The sequence below is a fragment of the Myotis nattereri genome (assembly GCF_964212035.1).
Source record: "Myotis nattereri genome assembly, chromosome: 11".
Taxonomy (NCBI): domain Eukaryota; kingdom Metazoa; phylum Chordata; class Mammalia; order Chiroptera; family Vespertilionidae; genus Myotis; species Myotis nattereri.
This window is the reverse complement of record NC_138086.1, coordinates 41230798-41254526: the sequence shown is the minus strand read 5'-3', so window position 1 is coordinate 41254526 and position 23729 is coordinate 41230798. Positions and strand designations below refer to the sequence as shown.

General features: G+C 39.1%; 1 protein-coding gene across 1 annotated transcript in view; it reads right to left on the bottom strand.

Moving 5' to 3' along the window:
- Positions 1-23729, bottom strand: part of GRM3 (glutamate metabotropic receptor 3) — a 193269-nt gene that overhangs the window by 73447 nt on the left and 96093 nt on the right. The window contains exon 2 of the mRNA XM_081102566.1: positions 9677-10288. Within this exon, the coding sequence (XP_080958692.1) occupies positions 9677-10144 (468 nt within the window). The 5' untranslated portion in view covers positions 10145-10288. The remainder of the gene's footprint in view (positions 1-9676; positions 10289-23729) is intronic.

Here is a 23729-nt window from a genome sequence, read left to right as displayed (position 1 = left end):
TATGAAAAAGGGACTAGGGATTGCAAATTTCAGAGTCATTTCTGAGCATCATAGTCAGTCCTGTGGCCACTCTTCCCATTTAGGATATTCATGATGTTCCCATTTCAAACATGAGCTTTGCGCCTTCTCTGGTGACACAATTTCAAACTTTTTTTTCAACAGAAGACAAAAAAGAGTATGAAAGTTTAGAGTCTAGTAGAAATGTTTCCCACTATAGTGATTGTCCCGCTTGAGGATTCGTTTCAGAACTTTCCTTGCCTTCGACTTCTGAGGCTGGGCTAATACTTTAAGGGGAATAACAAACAGTCACTGGTTTTTATGCTGAGTTACAAAAATTCCAGATGGTAAAGAGGCATCAAGTTCTTACTTTCCAAATGTGCTATCTACAGAGCTGAACTATACATATACAATAAAAACAACAACAACAACAAAACCCCATTGCTGTTCTGCTGTCCTGGGAATCAGGAGACACAATGATCACTTCCATGTGTTTACCTCAGCATTCTGTGCTGTTCACATATTTTCTGGGGCTGGTTTCTAAAAAGAAGCCTAACCCTTCAGTGGTTTTTATCACATATGAGGTGCTGAATGCTTTGTTCCATTCTTTTAATTAAATGCTTATATATAAGCCTGGAAGGGAACTGCTGAGTGCTGCACTTCGAACCATCTGCTACCTGATAACCCCGGTTATTACATAAAGCAAGTTCTCAAAGCTGTGATCTTTAAAGCCCACACTGACTCTCCTATTCAGATTGATCCAGTTGCACTATTAGCCATACAACATCCCAGATTGGCTTGGATTTTAAATGGGGAGGTAGTATAAAGTTGAGAAACTGCCTGAAGAATTCAAGCTGTTCACATCACATGAGTTATCTGCCTATAAAGTACGCCAATCTTCTTGTTATTTCAAAAAAGATTAAAAGATTAGCACATCTTTTTTTTTTTTTTTTTTGGCATGAAAGGGATTGACTGGAGCCAATGTCTGAAGGCCAGAGATTAATCTGGATTTAGGAAATTGTACAATGGAGTGTAGTAAATGCCAGTTTATTCAGTAAAATCTGCAAAAGTCACTGATTCTTATTCCATGGGCCCCCAAATACTCCAGTGAAAGGTTCATATTGCCATTCCCATTCAACAGCGTGACTTGGTTGTGATGATTTTGCCTGGGTATTCCATACAAAGGGCTCCTTAATCATGGCAGAAACTTTCAAGCATGGCTTAAAGTAACCCCTATTTCTATCCTCAAATCTCCTGAAATCATTGCAGCCAACACCTGTGGTTTTGCCTTTTATTTGTGACTAAGAGCCTTATTAAGATCAAGGTTATCTATTTTGTCATTCTCATGGATCATTGCTGAGCTTAAATGATATGCAGACCACATGGGACTCCCTGAGCCACACTTTTTCAGGAGACGTGTCAGGTTTCTCATCGTGACAGTGCCACGCCACATTAGATAAGTGTCTGTCTTGCTCCCTTACTAACAAGGCACTATCTAAGGAATAAATTTTTTCCTCCACCCACTTAGCAGGTACTTTCAAGAGGAACAAGAAGGCATTTTGCCCACTATATCAGTCTGCATCTGCTTTTTGCTCCTTTCTTACCCCATGAATTAATTTTCAAGAGAAATCATGGATCTGAATTGGTTTGGATTCTAGTCCCTAACAATGGTTCCAGAGTGCATTGGTCTTTGCCAGCAACACATGGCAAAAGCATGACTCCCAGGGTGACCTGATACCAATAGACCTCGCAGGACCATGTCCTTCAGTCAGTGCCCTGCATGTTGATTTTTGATAGTGTCTTCTGAGGATTTAACAGAGCCACAGGTTGAACTATCCACATTTTCCTGCGGTCCTTGAAGTCACTTGCATCACAATAATATGGCAAATACAGCCTTGTCAATAAAAAAGAGTATTCCAGTTCTTGTTGCCTATTAACCAAAGGCCAAAAGCTATTGGGTATGCCTGAGGGAAGCTGAGGGCTGTAGGCTAATTTCTTTAAAAAGACAATTATTTATTTCTGAGAGTCTGTGGTAATCATTAGGGCAGAGGGGTATAGACCATCTTATTTAGCAAATAGAACTGTGTTATTCCTGGTTTTCCTGTTAACTGTTCATTAGTTCAACAGAGTTGTCAGATACAAAGGCAAATAATATAGTGGCTCAATGCACAGGATTGAAATCAAACAGACCAACATTGAAAACCCAGTTCCTTCTCTCACCACCTTTGTGAATTTAGGGAAGTTATTTTAATTTCTGAAGCTTCAGTTTCTTGATCTGGTAAAAGGGAATACCAGTTGTCTGCCTTATGAGGTTATAAGTAAGGATTAAAGATAACACATGTGAAGTACTTAGCCCAGTGGCTGGCACATAGTAAATACTCAGAAAGTGATAAAGTGATAGAGATGATGAATAATGTTTATTCATTCAACAAACCTTGATTGATGCCAATTATACAAGCCACTATTCTAAAATTTCGGTTCTAAGATGAGTAATATACCTCCACTGTCTTCCAGAAAGTTATAGTCTGGTAGGAGATAAAGAAACATAATGAGGATTAAGTTTTGAGATACAGGTATACATACTTATACAAACACATGAGTGAAGGAGCAACTAATTACACTCAGGTGAGCCATGACAGGCTCCCATGTAGAGGGGACATTTAGGCTTGATCTTGAAGAATAAGGGAAAGCTTGCCAGGCAGAGAAAGGGAAAAGAATGTTTTTAGGCAAAAGGAAGAGCACAAAGACAGAAGTGGGGAAAAGTACATTGGCTTTTGTAGCATCAGAAAGTTCAGTATTACCTGAGTACCCAGTGCCTTGTAGGGATGGGTAGAGTAAGAAAGAATAGAGGGACTGTGGCTAGATTGCTAAGTATTTTATATGCTAAGCTAAAGATTTTGAACTTTATGCTTTAAGAGGTAAATTGACATTAAAATTTTTAAATTAAGGAAATGACATGACCAAAGTTACGTTTTAAAAAGACTACCGTGGATGACATCCAACTTGAAAAGAAAGGGTTAGGGAAGGGTAATCAAATGGACAAAATACTCATTCTGACTTAGGCTGTGAGTTCTTGAAGGTCAGGGATCATGTAATCTGAAAAGCAATGAATACATTAATAATAGAAAGGTCAAGATTAGAGGTTTAAAGAAAAATTTCATCCACTTAAAACCATTTATTTGATTGATAGTAATTGCTCAGTACTTAATTTGTCCTGTTTGTGTCACTACAGGTTAGCTTGAATCCTTCAAAAAAAGGTAGGTCATAAATGATATTGGTTGTTGGAGACTGAAGGAAAGCTAAAGAGCTTTTAAATTTCTGGAATTAGCTCATAAAAGATAGCATAAAGACTTTCTTTAACATAGAAATAAAAGCTGAGAGTCTGCTAAATAGCCATTGATATCAGTTGAAAGTCAACCTATGCTTACTGTTGAATTTCTTTAAATTTTGTGTAAATAATATTACTTAAAAGCATATATGCAGCTTTTATTTTGATGAAACTTACTTTTTTACATAAGCATTCTAAACAAATGATAGCATATGTGTTCAGTCACATCTGTTTTCCCCATTAGGAACACTTAATTGCCTGATTTGCATTCTATGAGGCCACGTTGTGAGCCTAATGGCAGTTACCCAAATTGGAGGCCCTGGGCCTGGGAGAAACCAACTAGTCCCTGGGATGCATGCCCCAGACTTTTAACCCTATCAAGTGATGGCAAACGTCTCAGATGCTTTGCCATTCTGACCACTTGGCAAGGAAATCTAGTCTATATTTGGAATGTAATTTTGGAAGGTGTTGCTGTTATTGTATTCTCCCCTATGGCAAGAATCAGGACTTTGTCACTAGTAACAGAGGGATTTTCATAATCTACCAGGTGGTGATGTCAAAAATAGCGCCACCACAATTTAGTGTTCAAAGTCCCACTGATGTACCACCTGGAGTATCAACGTTTACTTGAGTTTAGCTGCAGGTGTTTCTGGAACACTATTCTTAAATTTTCTAAGTCCACTAATTAGAAAACTGTTCTGTAAATTTTCAACTGCATTTTTCATAGAGCAGCAAAAGCTCTTCTATTACATCAAATTGATGGGCTTTGTTATCAACTGCTAAGTGTTGGCTCTTTCCATATAGAAATACTGAGCCTTGTCCTATTGAACCATTAAAAAGGCACATATTTAATGGTAATTTGGAAGGAGAACTTGGTGTCGTTAAAGCAAAATCTTAGGTTTAACCAGAAGTGTCACGAGTCCAATTTCAATGAGCTTGCTGAGTAATCTATAGTCATAGTCTAAGATACGTGTTGATATTCAGGAATGTGTAAATACCATGACCTGCAATCAGATATGTGGCCACAATAGAAGCTGATTCTCAGTGCTGGGCCATTTTATTGCACTGTGGACAGTGGTCCTAATGGTAACCTATTGTTTTTTCAAGACTAATTTCCAAATAAACACATGACAGAAGGGAAATTAAGCAATAAATTGACAAAGGAAAGGAAAGAGTAGTGAGTGCACCTTAGATAATTACCCCTGGTTAAAAATTTCTACAATGAAACAATGTCATTGAAAGCATTTTCAAATTGCTGTTGCTATTGTCTCTTTCCCTGTGATGAAGTCCCTGAGAAGCATTGCCCCTTTTTGGAGGAGGGCAAGCAGGTGCCATGGAGGGAGGTTTCAAAATGATCAGCTTTGGGAGAATGCCTGAGAATGAAAAGTCTGGGAAGAAAATAAACAAAAAGATTCTCTCTGAGATAACTTTGGAGTCAGAGTTTTTTGAAGCTTAGATTATGTGAAGGGGTGATTAGGATAGCAGTGTGGGAGGCAAGCTATCTGGATTTTAATGTTGATTCAATTACTTATAAAGTGGTAGAAAGTTGAACTTGGTACTTAACCTTTATGAGCCTCAATTCCTCTTGGAACTGGGAAGGGGGTGGAATCAAAGAGATTAACCAAAGAATTTATATGCATAGTTCATGGTCACAGACTATAGCAGTGATGGCGAACCTATGACACGCATGTCAGAGGTGACACATGAACTCATGTAAAAAAAATCTGTGACACTTACTGCAAGGGATTTAGTTTAAAGATTTATTTTTCTTAGAGACATAATGTGAGCAATGCATGGCATGTACAAATCTATGTCATAATAAACAATATTATAACTCTTCTCCCAGGGTTAGAGAGCTCCTGGGGTGTAAATACCACCAAAAATTCTGTAAAAGGGTCTGATTATACCACGGATGGGAAGAGGTAGTAAGATCGTTTTAGGGATCTCTCCTGCTCTTACTATGAGCTTAGCTTTGAGAGGCCATCTGACCCAAATTCCCATTTGTTGCTGAAGTCACTTTAACACTAAGGGGCACAATAATAGCTAGGTCAATTTATACCTGTCATGTTCCAGCTAGAATTTGCTCCAGCTACACAAGAAAGACTGACAAAATGATACATCCTCTGAAAAGAATGAGGGACATTTTTGGAACATTTCAGAGGACATTTTAGACTGGACAGCTTAGGAGCTCTAACTACAGTCTATTTTTTAAAAGCACAAATTTAAACACTGCTGCAAAGTAAGTACCATGTGGACAATGCTCAGCTAAAGGCAACTGGCCTGAGACTCTTCTTGAATCAAAAGCATTTTCCCTGAAAGGGGTGGCTTGCAGGCTTATAGAGAAGAGAACAGTCTTAAATACGCTTTGAAAAGAAATTCATTCACTAGAGGGGGGTGGATAAACCCCATGTATATTTGCTAACAAAGAAGGATTTTGATGCTAGCTTTCATTGATTATCAAATTAAAAAACCAATACTGTTGCTTTATAAAAGGGACCACCACAGAGTGGTTTGTCTTACTAAGAAGATTGGGAAAATAATTATCCAGGTCTTCATCAGTGGTGATACAGCTTAACCCAGCAAATCACTAAGAATTTCTCCTTTCATGTAGTTTTTGTTATCTGCAAATAATGTCTATTGTATGAACACACACAGTGGGGCATATCTCCTCTACCGACTTCCAGGAGAATTCTTCTCCTTTAGTGGCAAGATAATGAAAAAAGAAGGTGGAAAGAAAGCACCTCCTGAAGAAATCTGGCCCAAGTGGGGAGATTATAACATCTAAGTAGCCCAACCACAAAAGGGAAGATGCACAAGTACGATCATTTTCTATCTCTCAGTGGGCAATGTTGTGACTGAAAATTCTGTGACCTGGTTTGGGACTGGATGCTACAATTAGATAATAGCAATTTTTAAAACTGTGTGGTGGATTTGTATAGTACATTTATTCTACAATTTTCCCCTCTTTTTCTCCTCTGCTCAGTTCAAGCAACGGCACTTTCCAGTAAAAATTCAGGAAATAAAAAGTAGTTTAAAAAGGATGGCAGTTGTGACTGATGCGCATGGATCTTTGAGGCTATGAGCTACACGCTGTCATCGCAGTTCCCAGACATAGAGGTGTATAATCAGAACTGGGCCAGGAGCAGAAGGAGGTGAGTGTGAGAGGTACCCCGAAAAATCCTCTCTGCTAAAATGTCTCCCTCATTAGTGTGCAAGAAGGTCTTAAATTTACTGTTAGAAATGTATTGTTTTGGATTGACATTGGCTATTTTTCTAGGATTCTTATGAAAAGGAAGATAGGTTTCAAAAGGATAACACACTTGAATTATTAACTGTATAAGAGTCCCCTAAGACCTCTTGCATTCATGGTGCCTAGCTGAAAGCAAGGCTTTGTGGGAAAGGGTTCCTTGGAAGACAGCCTGAAGGTCACTAGACAATTTGCTTCACCTCCCAGCTTACCTTGGCTGGGACCAGTGTATGGCCTAATCAAAATTGAGTAGTCAGGACACCTGGGGGCCATGGAGGAGGAAGTGAAGCTCTCTCCTACCCTCCTTCTTCAGCACACCTTCTTGCCCCTGTCGGGGTCACTGTTCATAGCACAAGCATATCTGCCACAGCGTTCTGATCATTCTTCTCACATCCAGCATCTCATTCACACGGTGACCCAAGTAGCCTTTCTCCAATGCAACTTTCATTCTATCAGTCATCCTCGAAGCCTTTCTAAGCGTCATCTTACCTTGTGAGCCACATGAACACATTCTGAATTGTAGTCACTGTTATTTTATAGTAGTATTGTACCCATAGCCAGATTTTACGTTACTTGATATGAAGGCTGTATACTCTACATTAGCGGTTTCCTTAACCCTTGCAACAGTGAGCTTCATGCTGATTGAAGTACATGGGGGACCCTCAGTGACTTCATGGGACTGCTGGGCCACTGGGAGGGCAGACCACGGAGCTGGTTTTAGTTGTGGCTCTTCCACTGACTTTTCCTATAATTTTAGGAACATTTATTGAATCTTTTGGATTTTGGTGAGGCATTTCCCATAATTTCTCTCAATTTATCCTCTCAACAACTTTATATGTATATAATTCATTTCAGAGAAAGGGGAGGAAGGGGAGAGAGAGATAGAAACATCAATGATGAGAGAGAATCATTGATAGACTGCCACCTGCACACTTCACACTGGAGGATTGAGCCTGCAACCTGGGCATGTACCCTAAAAGGGAAATAAACTGTGACCTCCTGGTTCATAGGTTGATGCTCAACCACTGAGCTACCCTGGTGGGGCTCAACAACTTTTTAAGATAGAAGCTATTTCCCTATTTTATCAGTAAGCTAGTACATGTCAGTGTTGGAATTCAAATTCAAGTCTTTCTGATGCCAAAATCTATTTCATTTTCAGTAGAGTATAATAGTTTTGGTTTCCTTATTTATATTGTGGAGACAAAAACCAAATTAGCACTTGTGACTTTACGGTGATATGAACCAGATAAATGAAATAATAAGCCAGATCCTTTGGTGGTTAAGAAGCAGCTTCTTCCCATATGAACAGTACAGGATTTTAATAGCCCATTTTTTTCTAAAACAATTTAAACTCTTTTGAGGAGTAAATAAATATTAAAAGGGTAAAATCAGATTATAAATATCTATTTGCCTGCCATAGTTTGTTAAATACTTTGGATAAACAGATATTTACAAGTCTGCTATAGAGTGCTATTTACTGCACTGGGAGAAATTAAGGTTAGAAAGGCATATACATAGTCCCTTACTATTGGTAATATTAAGCATAGTATAAATATTGGTAAAATGATTGTCAAGGATCTGGTGAAATTGTTATTGAAGTATGACAGATGTATATTTTTTAATTCTCTCTTCTCAAATAGCAAATTCCATCTCTCTTGATCCAAGTATAGAAAGAGTGCAAAATTACCATGATACGCTTTGAAATGTGCAATATTTTCATCTTTCTAATGAAGTCAAAGGATGTTTTTGAAAAATTAATTATCTTAATTACTCATAATATGAGGATGTGCTCTGAAAGAAGGAAAGCAATTTCTTTCCTCAAAGAGCTCATTTTGAACAGCATGGAATTGTACATAGAATTTTAAATGCCACGAATCTGGGATATAGAATTTAGGTTATTCCTATGCAAATAAAGCCAATTTAAGTGGTTCATGACATATGAAGACAGCATGAGTATAATATGGCTTTCTCTAGTACTTGGAGCTGTGATTATAGTAATTTGGGAGAAAGTAAAGTATATAATTCCTAGAATTATGACTTTTTATTATTGTGACATTAATACTCTCACCAGAAAAAAATTGAACTTCAAGTAACATATAGAAATTATATGGGACAGTTGAAAGAGCCCCAAAGTACAAAGAATCTATCGGAGTCCTAGTTCTTGTGCTACCTACCAGTGGGAGTTTTATGAAACCAATCTTTCTGGGGGTTGGGAACATGAGAGTGTTGAATAGGTGAGCATTGCAAGAGTTTGAATAATACGTTCCTTCTTTCTCTAATGAAGTTATGAGAGCCTCTTACTAGCTTTTCATCTAAGTTGGGAGCTGAATTGTTCCTTTTTTTTTTTTTTTTTTTCGTGGTAGTCATCTGACTTATCTGCATAGATTATCAGGCTTATATCATGAGAAATTGTTTATAAATGATCTCTGAACAAAATGGTGCTTTAGTAAAAATTAGTGTAAAAAAATAGAGTTCAGTGATATTGAATCTTCTTGTGGTTTATTGTATCAATGGCTTCAGTTCATTACTCCTTATAAACCCACATCCTTTTTGATGTAACTTGTCCTGTGGGCAGGACATATTTCCCCACTCCTTGACTCTGGGCTGAGGTCTGTGAGTTGCTTTGATAGTGGGATGTTAGCAGATGTGATGCAAAAAGAAGCTTGGAAGGACCTGGGCTGTTAAGTTTCTGTTCACTTGCACCTCTGTCATCACTCTGACAAGGTTATGCCTGGGCTACCTCATTGATTCCAGGCAGAGAATAAGGGAAAACCTGGGGCAGGGTCACTGCTGGCTGAACTCAGCCTTGATCAGCTTACTTCTGTTGATCTTTAGACTTAGAAACTATAATAATGAATTATTGTTTTAAGTCACTGAATTTTGGGGTAGGTTGTTATGCTGCGGTAGCTACCTGATATATTTCTAAACAATTATCATTGCTAGATGACTGTTCTGTCTGCACACCTATGTTATCAAATACCCATAGATATGAACAATGACACTGTTAATATCACCCATTGATCAAGTTATGAAGATCGTCTTTTTTTGACAAGACGTAAAATAAAGAGATACAATGTTTTAGCAGTAGCCCTGGCCAGTCTTACCTGTATGGAAACACTGCTGTAAGAGCCACCAATGACCCCTGCAATGAGCAGCGGGCTATTTTCTTGAATGGCAGGGGATCCGTCAGGACACATATGTTCAGCTTCATCCACTTTAGTCAAAGATGCCCTGACAAATTCCAGTGATTGCTCTAATGCATAGGTATCCCTTGAGCATGTATCCAAAATGTGGACACCCAACTTCACCCCTGGTAGCAAGTAATCGTCTTTGTTGATTTCATCAATAGCGAACAACATGGCTTCCAGGCGTTGAATCCCTCGGTCTTCATTGATTCGCCCACATTCTTCGGTTCCGGTGCCTTTTTCATTAATAGGAAATAGGCCCCCCAAAACAAGGTCACCTTCTATTTTAATCTCTCTCCTTATAAAGTTATGGTCCCCTAAAGAGAGTAAAAATCCCTTTGAAAACAAAGCTAAGGTAAGAACTTGGAGTCTTGTCAACATCTTCATGAATCCTCTTTCTGCACCTGTAGGAGATATCAGTGGATGGAGCCAATGTTGCCCGCTAGACTTCCTCTCTCATTTCCAAACTGGATCTTTGGCCTTTCCTTCATATAAGGGAAGAACAGACTAGCAGAGCCTGTCACCAAATTCCTAGAGAGATAAAAATTGTATGAACAAAAATGGTAAAAAAAATAAAAAATAAAAAAAGCAACAGTGATTACATTGATGGTTCCCATTCAGGTCTTTGATGAGATAATGACTCAAAGTACCATTGATTAACCACACACCACACCACTGCACCAGGCACTCTCCCACAGTATCCCCACCCAGTCCTTCCAACCCACTGTGATGTAGATCTAAGTATCCCAGCTCCAGAAATGAACACTGCGGACTAAAGAGATAATCTGACAAAGTGTACTTAGAATGGAGATAGTGTTCAGATTCTGGTTTTTCTAATGCCAAGTTCAGTACTCTCTCTACTGAGTCATTTACTTAGCTATTCGTAGGGTTACAACTTGGTCTGAGTCTTTATTCCTCCTCTTTCAGCTACATTTGTGACCAACCCCTTTTATTCATTCCTCCCTTTCTATTGGGAAGCAAAACAAAACATAATTGTAACTCTATCGCCATTTCTGAATTCCTATCATCACATCCCTCTCCTCCCTTCATAGGTGACTTATTCAAAATAATTATCTGCAGAATTGTCCCCATTCCCTCTTATCCCAATGCTCTCTGCCCACTGCATTTAAGATTCTTTCTTCACTGCTTTAACAAATGGCTTTGAAAAAAGCTACTACTGATCTACTAGTTTCTAAATTCCATATTCTCTCTTTAATCCTCATTTTACTTGGCTTTAATTGAAGCTTGACTATTTTCTATCTGTTGAAAATTTCTAGGTTTCTGATCTCATGTTTCATTTCTGACTGCATCTCAAATTCCATTGTTGAACACCCCCATTTTCACCGCACCCTTTCCTGAGCTCTAGCTCCACCAGTGTTCATAGTTTCAACCTCCACTTAAATGACTCGTAGGTTAATTGCCTGCTAAACAGCTGTACCGATACACCCCTCTGTCACCTCCAGGTCTACGTGTTATAAACTCTCTTCGCTCTGTGAATAGATTTTCTCTGTAACCAGCTCTCAAACCAGAAACCTTTACACTAGAGCCCTTCCCACTTCTTTCAATTAGCCACTAAGTTCTGAAGCATCTACCTGCGTTAACACTTCTCAAAGCCTTCTTTTCTCTCCCCATTGTGGCAGGCTCTTATTATCTCTAACAAGACCATAGCAGTAGATTCCTAGAGAGCTGCCGCCAACCTCCAAAGCACTTTTTTGTGAATTATGAAGAAAAAACCCCCTCCGTCAATTACACAAGTTTAAAACTTATTATTGTATAACCTGTACAGTATAGATGCTGGGGAAAGTGCAATTGTTGATGCTTGGCTGCCTCCTCCAGCCAGTGTTAGGCGACTCCTGAAAGGCCCTCATGTCCAGAGAAGTGCAGTGAGCACTAGTGCTGGGATTTGCACAGTAGATTGTAGCTTAAGAGAGTTCCATAAATTGAGCTTCTTCATACAACATGGACTAGAAAATATGGCAATGTCCTGCTGTGAGGGTCATGTTTTGGACAGTAGGCTAAGGCCCTCCCAGGGATCTTTTCAAAACCTGGTGTGGAGCAGTCCCACTGCATGCACACAAACCAATGGACCTACTGTTGCACTGCTTGTCACTCAGCTTCCTAGCACTAGAGCAAAGTCTGGGCAGCACACTCACTCTGCTTGCCCACCCTCTTCCTGCTAGGTGAGATGAGCTTGTATAACTTTCAGAGTTAAGTGAGAGAGGTGACTGGGACTTCCAACAGGGTACAGTTGTTTGCCCCTGTGTGTGTGGTGGTATAGTGTGCCTGTATGTTCTTCTGCTTTTGTGGATAATTGTGGATTGGTGGGGTGTTATGAAGGAGGGGGATCTCCTGGCTACTCTACTCAATCAGGATGCCTGAAAGCCATACCACCTGTGTGTTCTCAGATAAGTTAGCAAGTGTTAACAATCTGAATAGTGTCCCCTTGATGAAAATGCTCTGTCTAATGCATGATCTTAACCACAGCTGAGAGCGGCCCATCTCCTGTCAATCTATATCTACTTTTCTCTAGGTTGGAGAATTGACTTCTTCATTCTCCTTGATCTTGTCCCTGGCTAGCTCTCAGGTCTTACTGTTCACTATGCTCATCAATTTTCCCCCCTTCGGCCTTCAAACCTATGCTTCAGCCATATTGAACTCTGTTCACATTAGTGGACACCAGGATGTTGCTCATGTTATTCCCTTGGCTGAAAATGCCCTTCTATACCCATTTATCTGTAAACACCCACTTATTTAAGACTCAATAGTCACTACCAGGAAAGGACAAGAATTCTTTTCTATCTTCCTTCCACTGTGGAATTGCTTACTTCCTGTTTTCTATTCCTGCTGTAGTTAGTTCAAGAAATATTTGCTATTGCTGTTACTATTATAACTCATATTTGTTTCCTTTTCTGCTCATTGGAAATAAAGGAAATAGCAGAGCATTTAGGATTTTTAAGATCTGAAGAAAAAAAACCAAAACTCAACATGAAAAAAACAAAACAGGAATGAGTCCAGTGTTCAACAGTTTTGACATTTCTCCCTTCTCTTGTTAGCAGTGCCCTTTAAAACCCAGCTTCCCACATGCTCTGTTTCTTTTGCATGGAGCAAGTGATGGGCTGTTTGCTTGAGACGCACAAGTCCTCTGGGGTTTATTTTGTTTATTTATTTAGGTGTGAACCTCAGCAATGACGGCAGCAGTCATTGGAATGCTCAGTGTTACCCCAGGGCCTCTCTGGGAGATCTGCCACAGGGCACCAGAAAGGCTAAAAACAATCATGTTTTAAAAAGTTGATACTGTAGGAGAATTTTTAAAAATTTTCATATCAATTTCTGGTCTCTCTTTGATCTTTATGTGCAATTCCCTTTGAAGCAAAATTGCCATGGAAGGCAAAAGACACTGCAATCATTATCCCTAATAATAAAGAAGCAGAAATTGCTCCACAGAATAATTGTTTTATGTGCCTAATAAAAGAGAATCGTTAATTAAAAGAAGGTCATCAGCACAGGCTTACCATTATGAAAAAATGCAGGTATCTCTTGACTATGAAGTTTGACTTCTCGAAGGGTAAAGATAACTTCATCGTTTATGGAAAGCGTAATTCTCTCTTGGGAAAATGCACTTAGTCAAAGATGACTTCAAATGAAACCTCAAATTATACTTGAAGTAATAGTGTCTATCAGTCTGCCTGCTTCACAAGTAGAGGCTCTGTTTTATTCATCTCTGTGTATTCAGGGCCTGGCATAGTGTCTTCAATCAGAAAGATATTCCACAAATGTTTCTTGAAGACACACCAAGTATGTTTGCAAATGACTCTTTGTTATTTTATTTGTGGCATAGATAATGGGAATGCTGATAGTGGATTGTTTTATTTCATTACCTACCTAATCATCCAAGTGCTCTTACCCTATTATGTTATTTGATGATAAGACTGCCAATAGGTAGAACTATAGGAATTACTTTGTATATCTCTAGGAGAAAATTCTGCCTTTGTATTAGGAAGTTGAAGCTCTGATGGGTGCCTAATAAGCCAAGAGAGATGCATCCCCAAGTTGACCTACATTTACTTCTTTTGGGTCAGGAGAATACAAATTTAGACACATGCACATTATCCTAATTCAGAGCTTCAGAGATGCATTCATTCATCAAATATTTATTGAATACCTACTATGCGTGTGCTAGGCCATGAGCTGGTACCCAATTGTAAACAAATGAATATGATCTCTGCTGTCAACATTTCAAATGCTTAGATATTTTTATGTAGACAGTGATGGAAAATTACTCCTCTCTTTTTCTACCAACTATCTCTATCATTTGTGAATCTCAAAAAAGAAGTATATTGTAGATTTCCTTTAACATGGGAATTGTAATGAAGTGCTGGACTCAAAAAACAAGCCATTACAAATTACATATGTTATATATATTTAGAAATTAGATACACAGATCTTAAAAACAAGTTAACTGACAAAAATATGTAAAATATTTTTCCTTTAGTTCTCTGACAGAGCATCTTTAAGTAACATTTAATGTAGTCTTAGAGAATTACAAATTAAAAATCAATTCGAGTAATGTTTAACTACATTGTCTTAATATTTTCTTTCCTTTTCCTTAAAGCAGAATCTATAATGATTAAGACTGTAGGGCTAAGCATAATTTTAAAACTCTTAGCCTTGTTTAAAATGAAGCCCTAAGAAGCTAAAAGATGGGGAAATTAAAATTTAACATTGAAAAATAGACAAACATGCTTAACTCAATGCCACTGTTTATCTCGGTGTCACAGCTCATCGGATTGTGGGAAAGGGCACCAATTACTTCTTTTCAGGTTCCTTGTATTATAAATCAGCCAGCAGCACATTCCTTAGGTAAACAGGCTCCCTACTGCACCCACATTCATATGCAGCCAGGGGATTGCAGCTCTGCAGTCAAAGTTCTTCATTCTGGGATGATGAGTGATGTGTCAACTACAAACAAGCATATGTAGCCCTCTCCGCAGGCTACCTGCTCCCCAATGTTTTATTAATCCACGCCTTGTACAATCTCAGAGGTTTGCTGTGAATATAACCCCTGGAATATGTGGTCAGGAAGCATATCTATACTCTACATATGCTAATGTGTATTTTCCTTAGTCTCTTGACTTTGCACAGGGACTTATTGTCAGAAGTAAAATCCAGTTTGACTTAATGAATAAGCAGTTCATCCAGGGGAGATATAATGCCAGAAACTGGGCTCACTCTTCCCTACAAATAAACCCTTAAGTTGTGGAAGGGCTTCTGAGCCTGTGTTCAAAGCCAACACACCCAACTGATCTGAAGAAAAGTTAGGGTGAGAGCTAACATATTCAATTTGACTATAAATTTAATTATACATTCTTCAGCTGCCAGAATTATAGGCAACAAAAGACATGTCCCCTAATACCTTTGCTCTTGCTAGGGAACAAAGGTAATTTTTTCCCCCCAGAAGCCCTTAATAAATTATTATGAGTAACTGACTGTTTCAAACCCAATCATTTTTTATCAGGTCTAGCTTACAATTTCTACCCCTTTGTAGGCTTCTGCATTATTCTAGCTATAATGGGGTTTCTTCATTTGCTGAATTGCCATGTGGCTAGTTTTATGTTTATCAGGATGATCATATATTGTTTTATACTTATTTGCATAGTTTTTAAAAGTTGAAACTTAATAATTAACAAAATGGTTCTTTCCTCCCCATTAGATTATCCGCTAATGGATATCAAGGACAATGCCTTAGACATCATTGTTTTCCGCATCACCTCATGTATAGTTATCAACTGTTGGTTAAGTGATAAATTCTAAGGAGTATGATGGTTTTTTAGACTGGTCAGGAGATTGGAAAAATAATTTGGAAATTTTGTTCAATCAATGAAGCCATTAAAAAAAAAATGTTATTGTAGGTCAAGATTCAACTTTGACACTAGAGAAATTCAGCCCAAATACTTCTGATCTTTCCTTTGACTTTGAATTGATGATTTTAAAGAAAAAAAATAAAGTAAAACTGGAAAAGTTGAGAGCACTTGGAGGAATTAGAAAGATTAAGACACACATTACGGATCCGATAGAGATGAGGAGGAATGGAAATCTCCACACCAAATAGTTCTTTGAAAGCATGAATAACCAAGCAGAGGAGTGGAGGCCAAGCCTCTGTGTTAAGGTTTGAAGTCAAGGAGGAAAGTTCTGCATTCTCTCAAATTTTTCTAGTTTGAAATCCTACATGTATATCAAACTCCAAACAACCAAAAAATTACTTCCAGTTTTGGGAATGAATTGATCAGATCCTTTCTGATGAGCCTATTTTATTCATAGAGCAGACAAAATAGCCCAAGAACCCTAGGTAATTACACTGAAGAGGGGACCCTATCAAGTTGCATGATGAAGCCAGAAAGGGATGATGATGAAGCCAAAAGCAAAAATGACCAATTCACTCTTTTGCCTTGGACAACACCCTTCCCCCCCACCCCCCCTCCCTACCACACACACAGCCACATCTCCCATTTCCTTTATTTTCTAAATTTAGAAGAAAGTGTTTTTATGAGGTAGGCAAACAGACATACAATTGTGCTAAACTTTGGTCCTTAGGGTAATTGCTAGTAATTTACTTTTGATCAGTAATATTAACTTGGTCACTGCCCTTGAAAGCAAATCATTATTTTTCGAAATGCCAGCGTGCACAGTATTTTCCTGTGTGTGTGTGTGTGTGTGTGTGTGTGTGTGCGCGCGCATGCACGTGCACGCTGTGTGTTGCCATCTCAGCTGTTTTTTTCATCCTCAAGTTTCCTAACCTCATTACAAAGCCTTGGAATTGGAGTCTCCCCAAACTCCCTGCAGCCTACCTTTGTCCTTTTCCTCTTACAAGCTGCCAAGTCTAATAGAAGTTACAGGTTTGTCAGCATGAACAGAGAGTACAGGAACTGGCTTTGCCAAAAGCTCTCTCTAGCGCTAGACAAAATGGTAATGGGAAGAAATGGAGGAGTACTGTTTATAGGAGAACGTTTTTACCTGTTGGCAATATGATCCACTAAGGGCTATGATTAATAATGTCCTCTGCATATGCAGCCCTTTCTCCTGAATAATGTCAAACTGTTTTTGCACAATGAATGAACTCTTACTGCTTCCTGGTGAGAAATTACATTGCATATTGTTGAAGAAAGAGAGAAAACCACTAATTGTTCAAGGTAGTAGTGCAAATTAATGTGTTACCCATTTAGGGGTGAATGAATTTTTAAATAGGCTAAAACATTGAAGAAAGAAGAAACATTTTCAATCATGAAGTTTTAGGTAACTCAGTGTACAGATAATGAAGTATCATGGCCTAATTGATATTCTTCAAGCTCTAGCACTTATGAACTCAACTCAAATAGAAACAACTTGCATATATCAGGCCCTGTGGAACTGTGGGCTTAAAATAATTGCCACCAAACAGGCAAGTAAATGCCATTGATATCTCCAGCTCTTCTGGTCTCTGACATGACTTTAAAACATGCTTTTAGTTCTGTTTTGTTAAAATTGGGGGGTATGCTTTAGTTGGCTGGTATGAGCTCTCAAGGGCCATTTATATATATTTCTTCCCTAGTCTGTTTAGTGATGTCACATTGATAACTTCAAATTGGCTACAGTGGGAGTACTGATAGTACAGAAATCAGCAAACATTAATAACCAGTCCCCTCTCAAGCCCTGAAGGTCTGATTGTTAAACATTGAGCAGCATACCTCCATGATGAATTTAACAATGTGGTCTTAAAATCCATTCCCAGAGATTCACATTGGAAGAGCCTGGAAAGCTATATGGCATGATGCTTTAGGTCAGTGTTTTCGCCGACGCTCCATCCACTGAGCCAAACCGGTTTCGGCGTGTTTTCTATTTGCAGATCACAAGCTATTCATGTGTCATGAAATACATTAGTGGATTGTAATGTGCAACGTATAAGGGAATAGAAGTTAAAATATAATAGAAAATATCAAAACGCTGATCTAAGGCATGTAGTAAGGGTGAATATCATTTTCTAAAACATTTTGGGGAGTTTATGTGTGTAAGTGTATGTTTTTGATTACAAAGGAAAATAATTTCTTTTGAATCCTGGTAATACAAAATTTGAATGTCACTGTTTCACAAAGTGGGCTCTGTGGTCAAAAAATATGTTGGAGGATGCTTCTCTGTCTCTGGATCTGTTTTTGTTCATCAGTTTATGTTGTTCATTATATTCCATAAATGAGTGAGCTCATGTTATATTTATCTTTCTCTAACTGGCTTATTTTGCTTAGTATAATGCTCTCCAGTTCCATCCATGCTGTTGCAAATGGTAAGAATTCCTCTTTTTTACAGCAGCATAGTATTCCATTGTGTAGATGTACCACAGTTTTTTAATCCACTCATCTGCTGATGGGCACTTAGGCTGTTTCAAACCTCACCTCAGAGGGAAGGTAGGGGAGGGCAGGAGTAAGGGGGAGAGATCAACCAAAGGATTTATTTGTATGCTTATAAGCCTAACCAATGGACACAGACACCAGGGGGCTGAGGGTATGAATGGGGGTGGGGGGCAATGGGAGGAAAATGACACATATGTAATATCTTAATTAATAAAGAAAAGTAAATAAATAAATAAAATGTTTGAATCTACTTCATGACCTTGGCATATGGCCACCTCTCTGTGCCACATTTTATGTCTCCTGGATTTGTTTTTAGAATTAAATAAAATCATTACTATAGAACATTAGCTCAAATCTATTAGCTACTAATAGAATTCTTGACAATGAGGATAATTTGTCAATGGCTCCAGTGACATTGAGGAGTATTCTGGACTCTCCATATACCCACCTATAGTTCAAAGCCACTGTTGTTCCTACCTAGTCTTTATTCCTCATTTGGTGAACAGAACCTCTCCCTGCTAATCCTCCAGCATCCTGCCTCTGTCCTGTCTGATTCTTAGGAGCTATGCCATCTTGGGGATTTGCTTGCTGTTTGAATGATGCAAGGTGAGACCCAACCTAGATGTCCAGTAAATTCTGCTATTGATGGGTACTAAAGGCCATAAAATGCCAAGAGAAGATGAAAAGTGATCACTCAAGAAAAAGATGCAAGGTTCTCACAGCAAATTGATGTATTCTGTTTCTCTAGAAAAACATTCCCTTGATCCTCTCCTGTCATACAGAATTTTATTGGGAGGGGGCTGGGCTCCTCTTGTTCTGAGTCTGTCTGGACTAGAACATGAACTGACTCCTCTGCTAAGAGCAGAATATTTTCGAAGACACTGCCAGCCAATGGTCTTAATTTTTATTATCCCATGACATTAGGGGCCTCAGCTACAGGGGTTTGGGCCCTTGTGGCTGTGACAAGTATTAGTCTTTAAATTCCATGGCAACTACTGTACCAACAAGTCTGGTTTGCTGTGTTTCAGGGAGAATCAATCTCTCTATGCACATCCATGTGTGGGAAGCGCCTAACAAAAGCCTATAACTTAAGGCATAGATTTTCAAAGAGGAGGACTCACATGTCTCTTGTATAGCTTGAACCTTTAAACTGGTTCTGAGTTTATGTTTTTATAAAACCCTCATATAACACAGCCTCAAGGTATCTTTTCCTTTCTTTGTGTTATACCCAAGTTATCAGCATGAAATTATGTCATACAAAGGCCCATTTTCCCAGGCAACAAAGGAGACTAGTGACACAAAAGAGTGCATACTGTATGAAGCTGCTTATGTAAAAGCCAAAACCAAGCCAAAGCCATCCATGGTGCCGGAAGTGGGGACGAATCTCTCTCGCGGGGGATGTGGGAAGTCAGGACTGGAAGGATCATGAGAGTGCTTCTTGAGCGCTGATGATGGTCTGCTTCTTGGTTTATGAGGGAATTTCAGTTTGTGAAAATTCATCAAGCTGCATAATTATGTATATTACACATCAATGACGATTTAAAATGAAAAAGCCAGGCTATAGTGAAACAGGATGGCTAGCTAGCGCAGCTGTGTCTTTTAAAAAAAATGGTTTTCTAGCCCTAGCCAGTTTGAGTCAGTGGACAGAGTGTTGGCATTCAGACTGAAGGGTCGTAGGTTCCATTCCTGTCAAGGGCATGTATTTGGGTTGCTTGCTTGATCCCCATCCCTGGTTGGGGTGCATGTGGGAGACAACCAATTGATGTGTCTCTCTCACATAGATGTTTCTCTCTCTGTCTCTCCCTCCCACTCTCTATAAATATCAATGGAAAAATATCCTCAGGTGAGGATTAACAACAATAATTAAAAAATGGTTTTCTATGAGAAATTGGCCACAGGGGTATTGACATAAACTTACAACTGTGGGCTTGTTGAGGACACTAACCCTGATGAGGTGAGTAAAATGAGGAGCCTTGCCTCATTGTGCATGAATGTTGGCCATGCAGGGCCTTCTTCTCATTAAAATGGGAAGCCAGCCACTTTGTTTGCCCTCCCGTGTCTAAGCAGACACCAGGAGTCTGAGCACAAATGACAAATACACCAGTTGCAGTAGGTCTGACAATCACATACCTGTGAGCTAGCAGCTTAGTCTGGGTGGGAATAGAAAGGTGAGAAGCCAGCCCTAGCCGGAGTGGCTGAGCTTCAGGCTCACTCTGAAGTGGCCAGCTGCTGCTTTCACAGTGTGTTCTGAAAAATGAGTGGGATCCATCTCTGGCTTTATTATATGCCAGCATTCAAGAAATTCTTTTCGATGATTTTTAGAAAATCACTAGAGTATCTACTATGTGCCAGGCCCTCTGACAGTTGCAAGGATATAAGGATGAGTGGGATCGCATCCCTAGCTATATACAGTAAAAAGGGTTTCTTGGGACTATGTTAACCATCAAAATGTATCCTGGTGGAGCGCTCCAGTGTGACAAACCTGATGAAAACCAAAGGCTCCTCTCTCATGGTGGTGATGGTTTGCTTCTACCACACAGGTTGGGATAGGTCACCATTTCAGGGTAGGATGGACAAACCGTCAGGCAGAGTTACAAGGGCTACAGATGCTACTGCTATTCCCAGATGTGGTTAATCTTTGAGCACCACCGTCCTGCCCTCTGGGATGCCTGGTGCCATTTTAGATAACTGAGAAACAGGTGCCCACAGGTCCAAAGGTCAGTGGGCAGCAGTCCTGAGAACATGTCCCGGGCATCTGCTTCAATTACCTTCCTTATGCTCCATTGTTCTGGTTACAGTGGACTCTCTTATTTAAAAAGCTCACAAACCATTGTATAGAAAGTTGATTTTAACTATACTGCCTACCTCAGCCTTCTAGGCACACATTTTTTCCCTCTCTACTCAAGTTTTTGTCACATCTTGGTTGTTGTTTTGATTATATTTGGCTTTCTTTGCTCTGTTGCTACTGTTAAATAACATCAATGTCCTATTCATCTTTGTTTCTGATGCTTCAGCCTTCTGCTTGGACTTCACATGCCTTTCTTCTCTTCACTCATTCTATTCAAGATATTCCTGTAAACCTGTGATCACTTGAACAGATTCAACTATCTCCTGTTACTGTAACTTTAGTCTTAGCATCACCAGTTTCAATCATTCTACCTATTGACTTCTTTTCTCTGCTCTTTTATAGCTCATTTTCTTTAGCTTCTGGGAAACACAAAAATAACATCTTATACTTTTTATTTTCATTCTTAATTCAGCATATTTTTCTCTCTAAGTCCGAACAAATTCATCCAGTTGATTAGCTGGTGAGACTAGTGAGGTCTACATAATTTGGATTGTCCAAGGTATATTATTCTAGATGAAACTTGTGTTACCTGTTGGTGATAGTCTGTATTGCAAAAGCATGTGGTTGGTGAGAAAGTAAACTGTGGTACACATATCTGGCAAGCTTTGAACAAACCAGCTATCATAGCTAAATTGAGAGTTTCCAGCAGATCTGTGCAGATTAATACGATCCTTCCTTGAGGTAGATACTGTGTTGCTGGGGACCACATAGCTGCTATGCAAAAAATATTAGTTAACTAAATAAATGTTTTCTCCTTTGTTTCACTTTGCATTAAATCCTAGTTATCTTTTTCACTAAATCCTTCTTTCCTGAATGAAAAAAAAAATGAACGTTTTTTAACTCACATGCAATTGATCTACAGGTGCTCACTTAACTCCTCCCAAGATTTCTGTTGTAAATTGATGAGTAAAACTGGCTTAGTACTACTTGCCCGGACTCCTCAGTTACTGAATACTGTAACAGATCTGTCTGATTCCCGATTCTTTGACCTTTCTTTTATTAGTCCCTGCCTTTGGGAGTTGTGTCAGAACAACCCAGAGGACTCTGAAAGGCGGATAAGCAGAGCATAACATGTAGGTCACCTTCAGTGGCTTGTCTTCCTGATGCTTCACTTTCCTTGAACACATTTGGGTTACCTTCACTTAAAACCCTGTAGTGTTACTGCCTCAAAAATATTTTGTCTCATCTATGCATGTTCCAGTTTAGCTTCTGAAGACCTTTTCCTCTAGGCTATGGCACTTGGAAGTGATTCTAGGTAGGGAGGGGGACTTTGAACATGAATTTGTTTCCACACCTGGCATCCATTCGCCTTCTCATCAGGGCCATCTTTGGAACCAACTCCATCCACTGTCCAGATGTTTCTTTAACTGTGGCTTAGCACAAGGCATTTACACCTTGCTGTGTAGCATGCATATGGAGTAATAACCTTGGGGAATTTCAAAAGCCCTGAACTACAACTCCGGTGAAATTGTAGGCAAAATTACCCCAGTGGTGTGGATGCAGAACTAGCCAAGCATCCTCCTCCATAGCCTACCAGTGACCCATTTCACAATGGGAGAGCTGCCACTTTAGAGGATCTGTGGTGGGACACACAGATGTTACCCAAAGGATGGCGTTTCACATGACACCCAGAGGAAAACTGAATAACAATAGGAAGGCAGATTTTGTTTATGAACACTCTTTCTTCATTAGGGAGAAAAACTTGTAGTGGTAGTAAGAATTAGAAAATGAGCTCTGATTTTTATGTGTGTGAGAAATATCACCTTATATTTTAGTTAAAGCTGCACAAAAAATGAGCATATGGATTTTCTTAAATATTACTGATGTTGCATGGACTTTACATGAACTTCCTTGCTAGGACATTAGCATCTGAGTGTGTTAAAAGATGTATGTGTGTTGATTGAAACATTTGCCCTCTAATATTCTTCTGTAATATATTATTAGAGCTGTACAGGGGAGGTTGTGTTGACTTTATGACAACCAATGAACAATAGAACAGGGACCTAATTCTATGAAAATTTTCACAGTATACCTCTTAATGGACTTGTTCCACTGTCCCTTTCTCCAAACAGTCACTATCCTCTGCATCACCGTTAAATGTGTTCTTGTTTTAAAGATCTGAATATTTATAGATTATAAAATGCTTTAGTAAGAAAGCCTTAGATATCATGCAGCCTGATCCTTGATGCTCTCCATTCATATGAAGAATCAAGAGACTTATGGGGTAAGACAGTCCCTATATGAAGGTCTTGCTTTAAAACATAGTTATGGGCTCTTGCCTTGAATGAAATCTTATTTGCAAGTGGTGCATATTAGGGAACATCTGTGGATGTAACACACTGTGCTCGGTTCTTCAAATATGTTTTTCTCCTGTTACTTTCCCTAAATAATTTGGAATTCCTGCTGACATTTTTCTTCCATTAGACATTCTTGTCCCTTCCCAAGGGGACAATTAGTAAAAGAGTCAGGGATACTGGTGTGGGTGAGCCATGGCAGAAAAAGGTATTCTGTTGTTTAATCACAGGGATTAATGGCAGCCAGCTGTAGGAAACATAAGTGTGTGTTGGCCCCATGCTGCTGCTCTGAGAACAATGGTGAAAAAGTGAAAGGTTAAACCAAAAGCAAAAAGCAAAATAATAAGTGTATCCACAAGCTGTCTCTTGCCAGGTGAGGGAAGAGCTTTTCCCTGAGGAAGGCAGCTACTTCAGTCTACTGAGCTTTTGAAAGAGGAAAAGTTAACCACAGG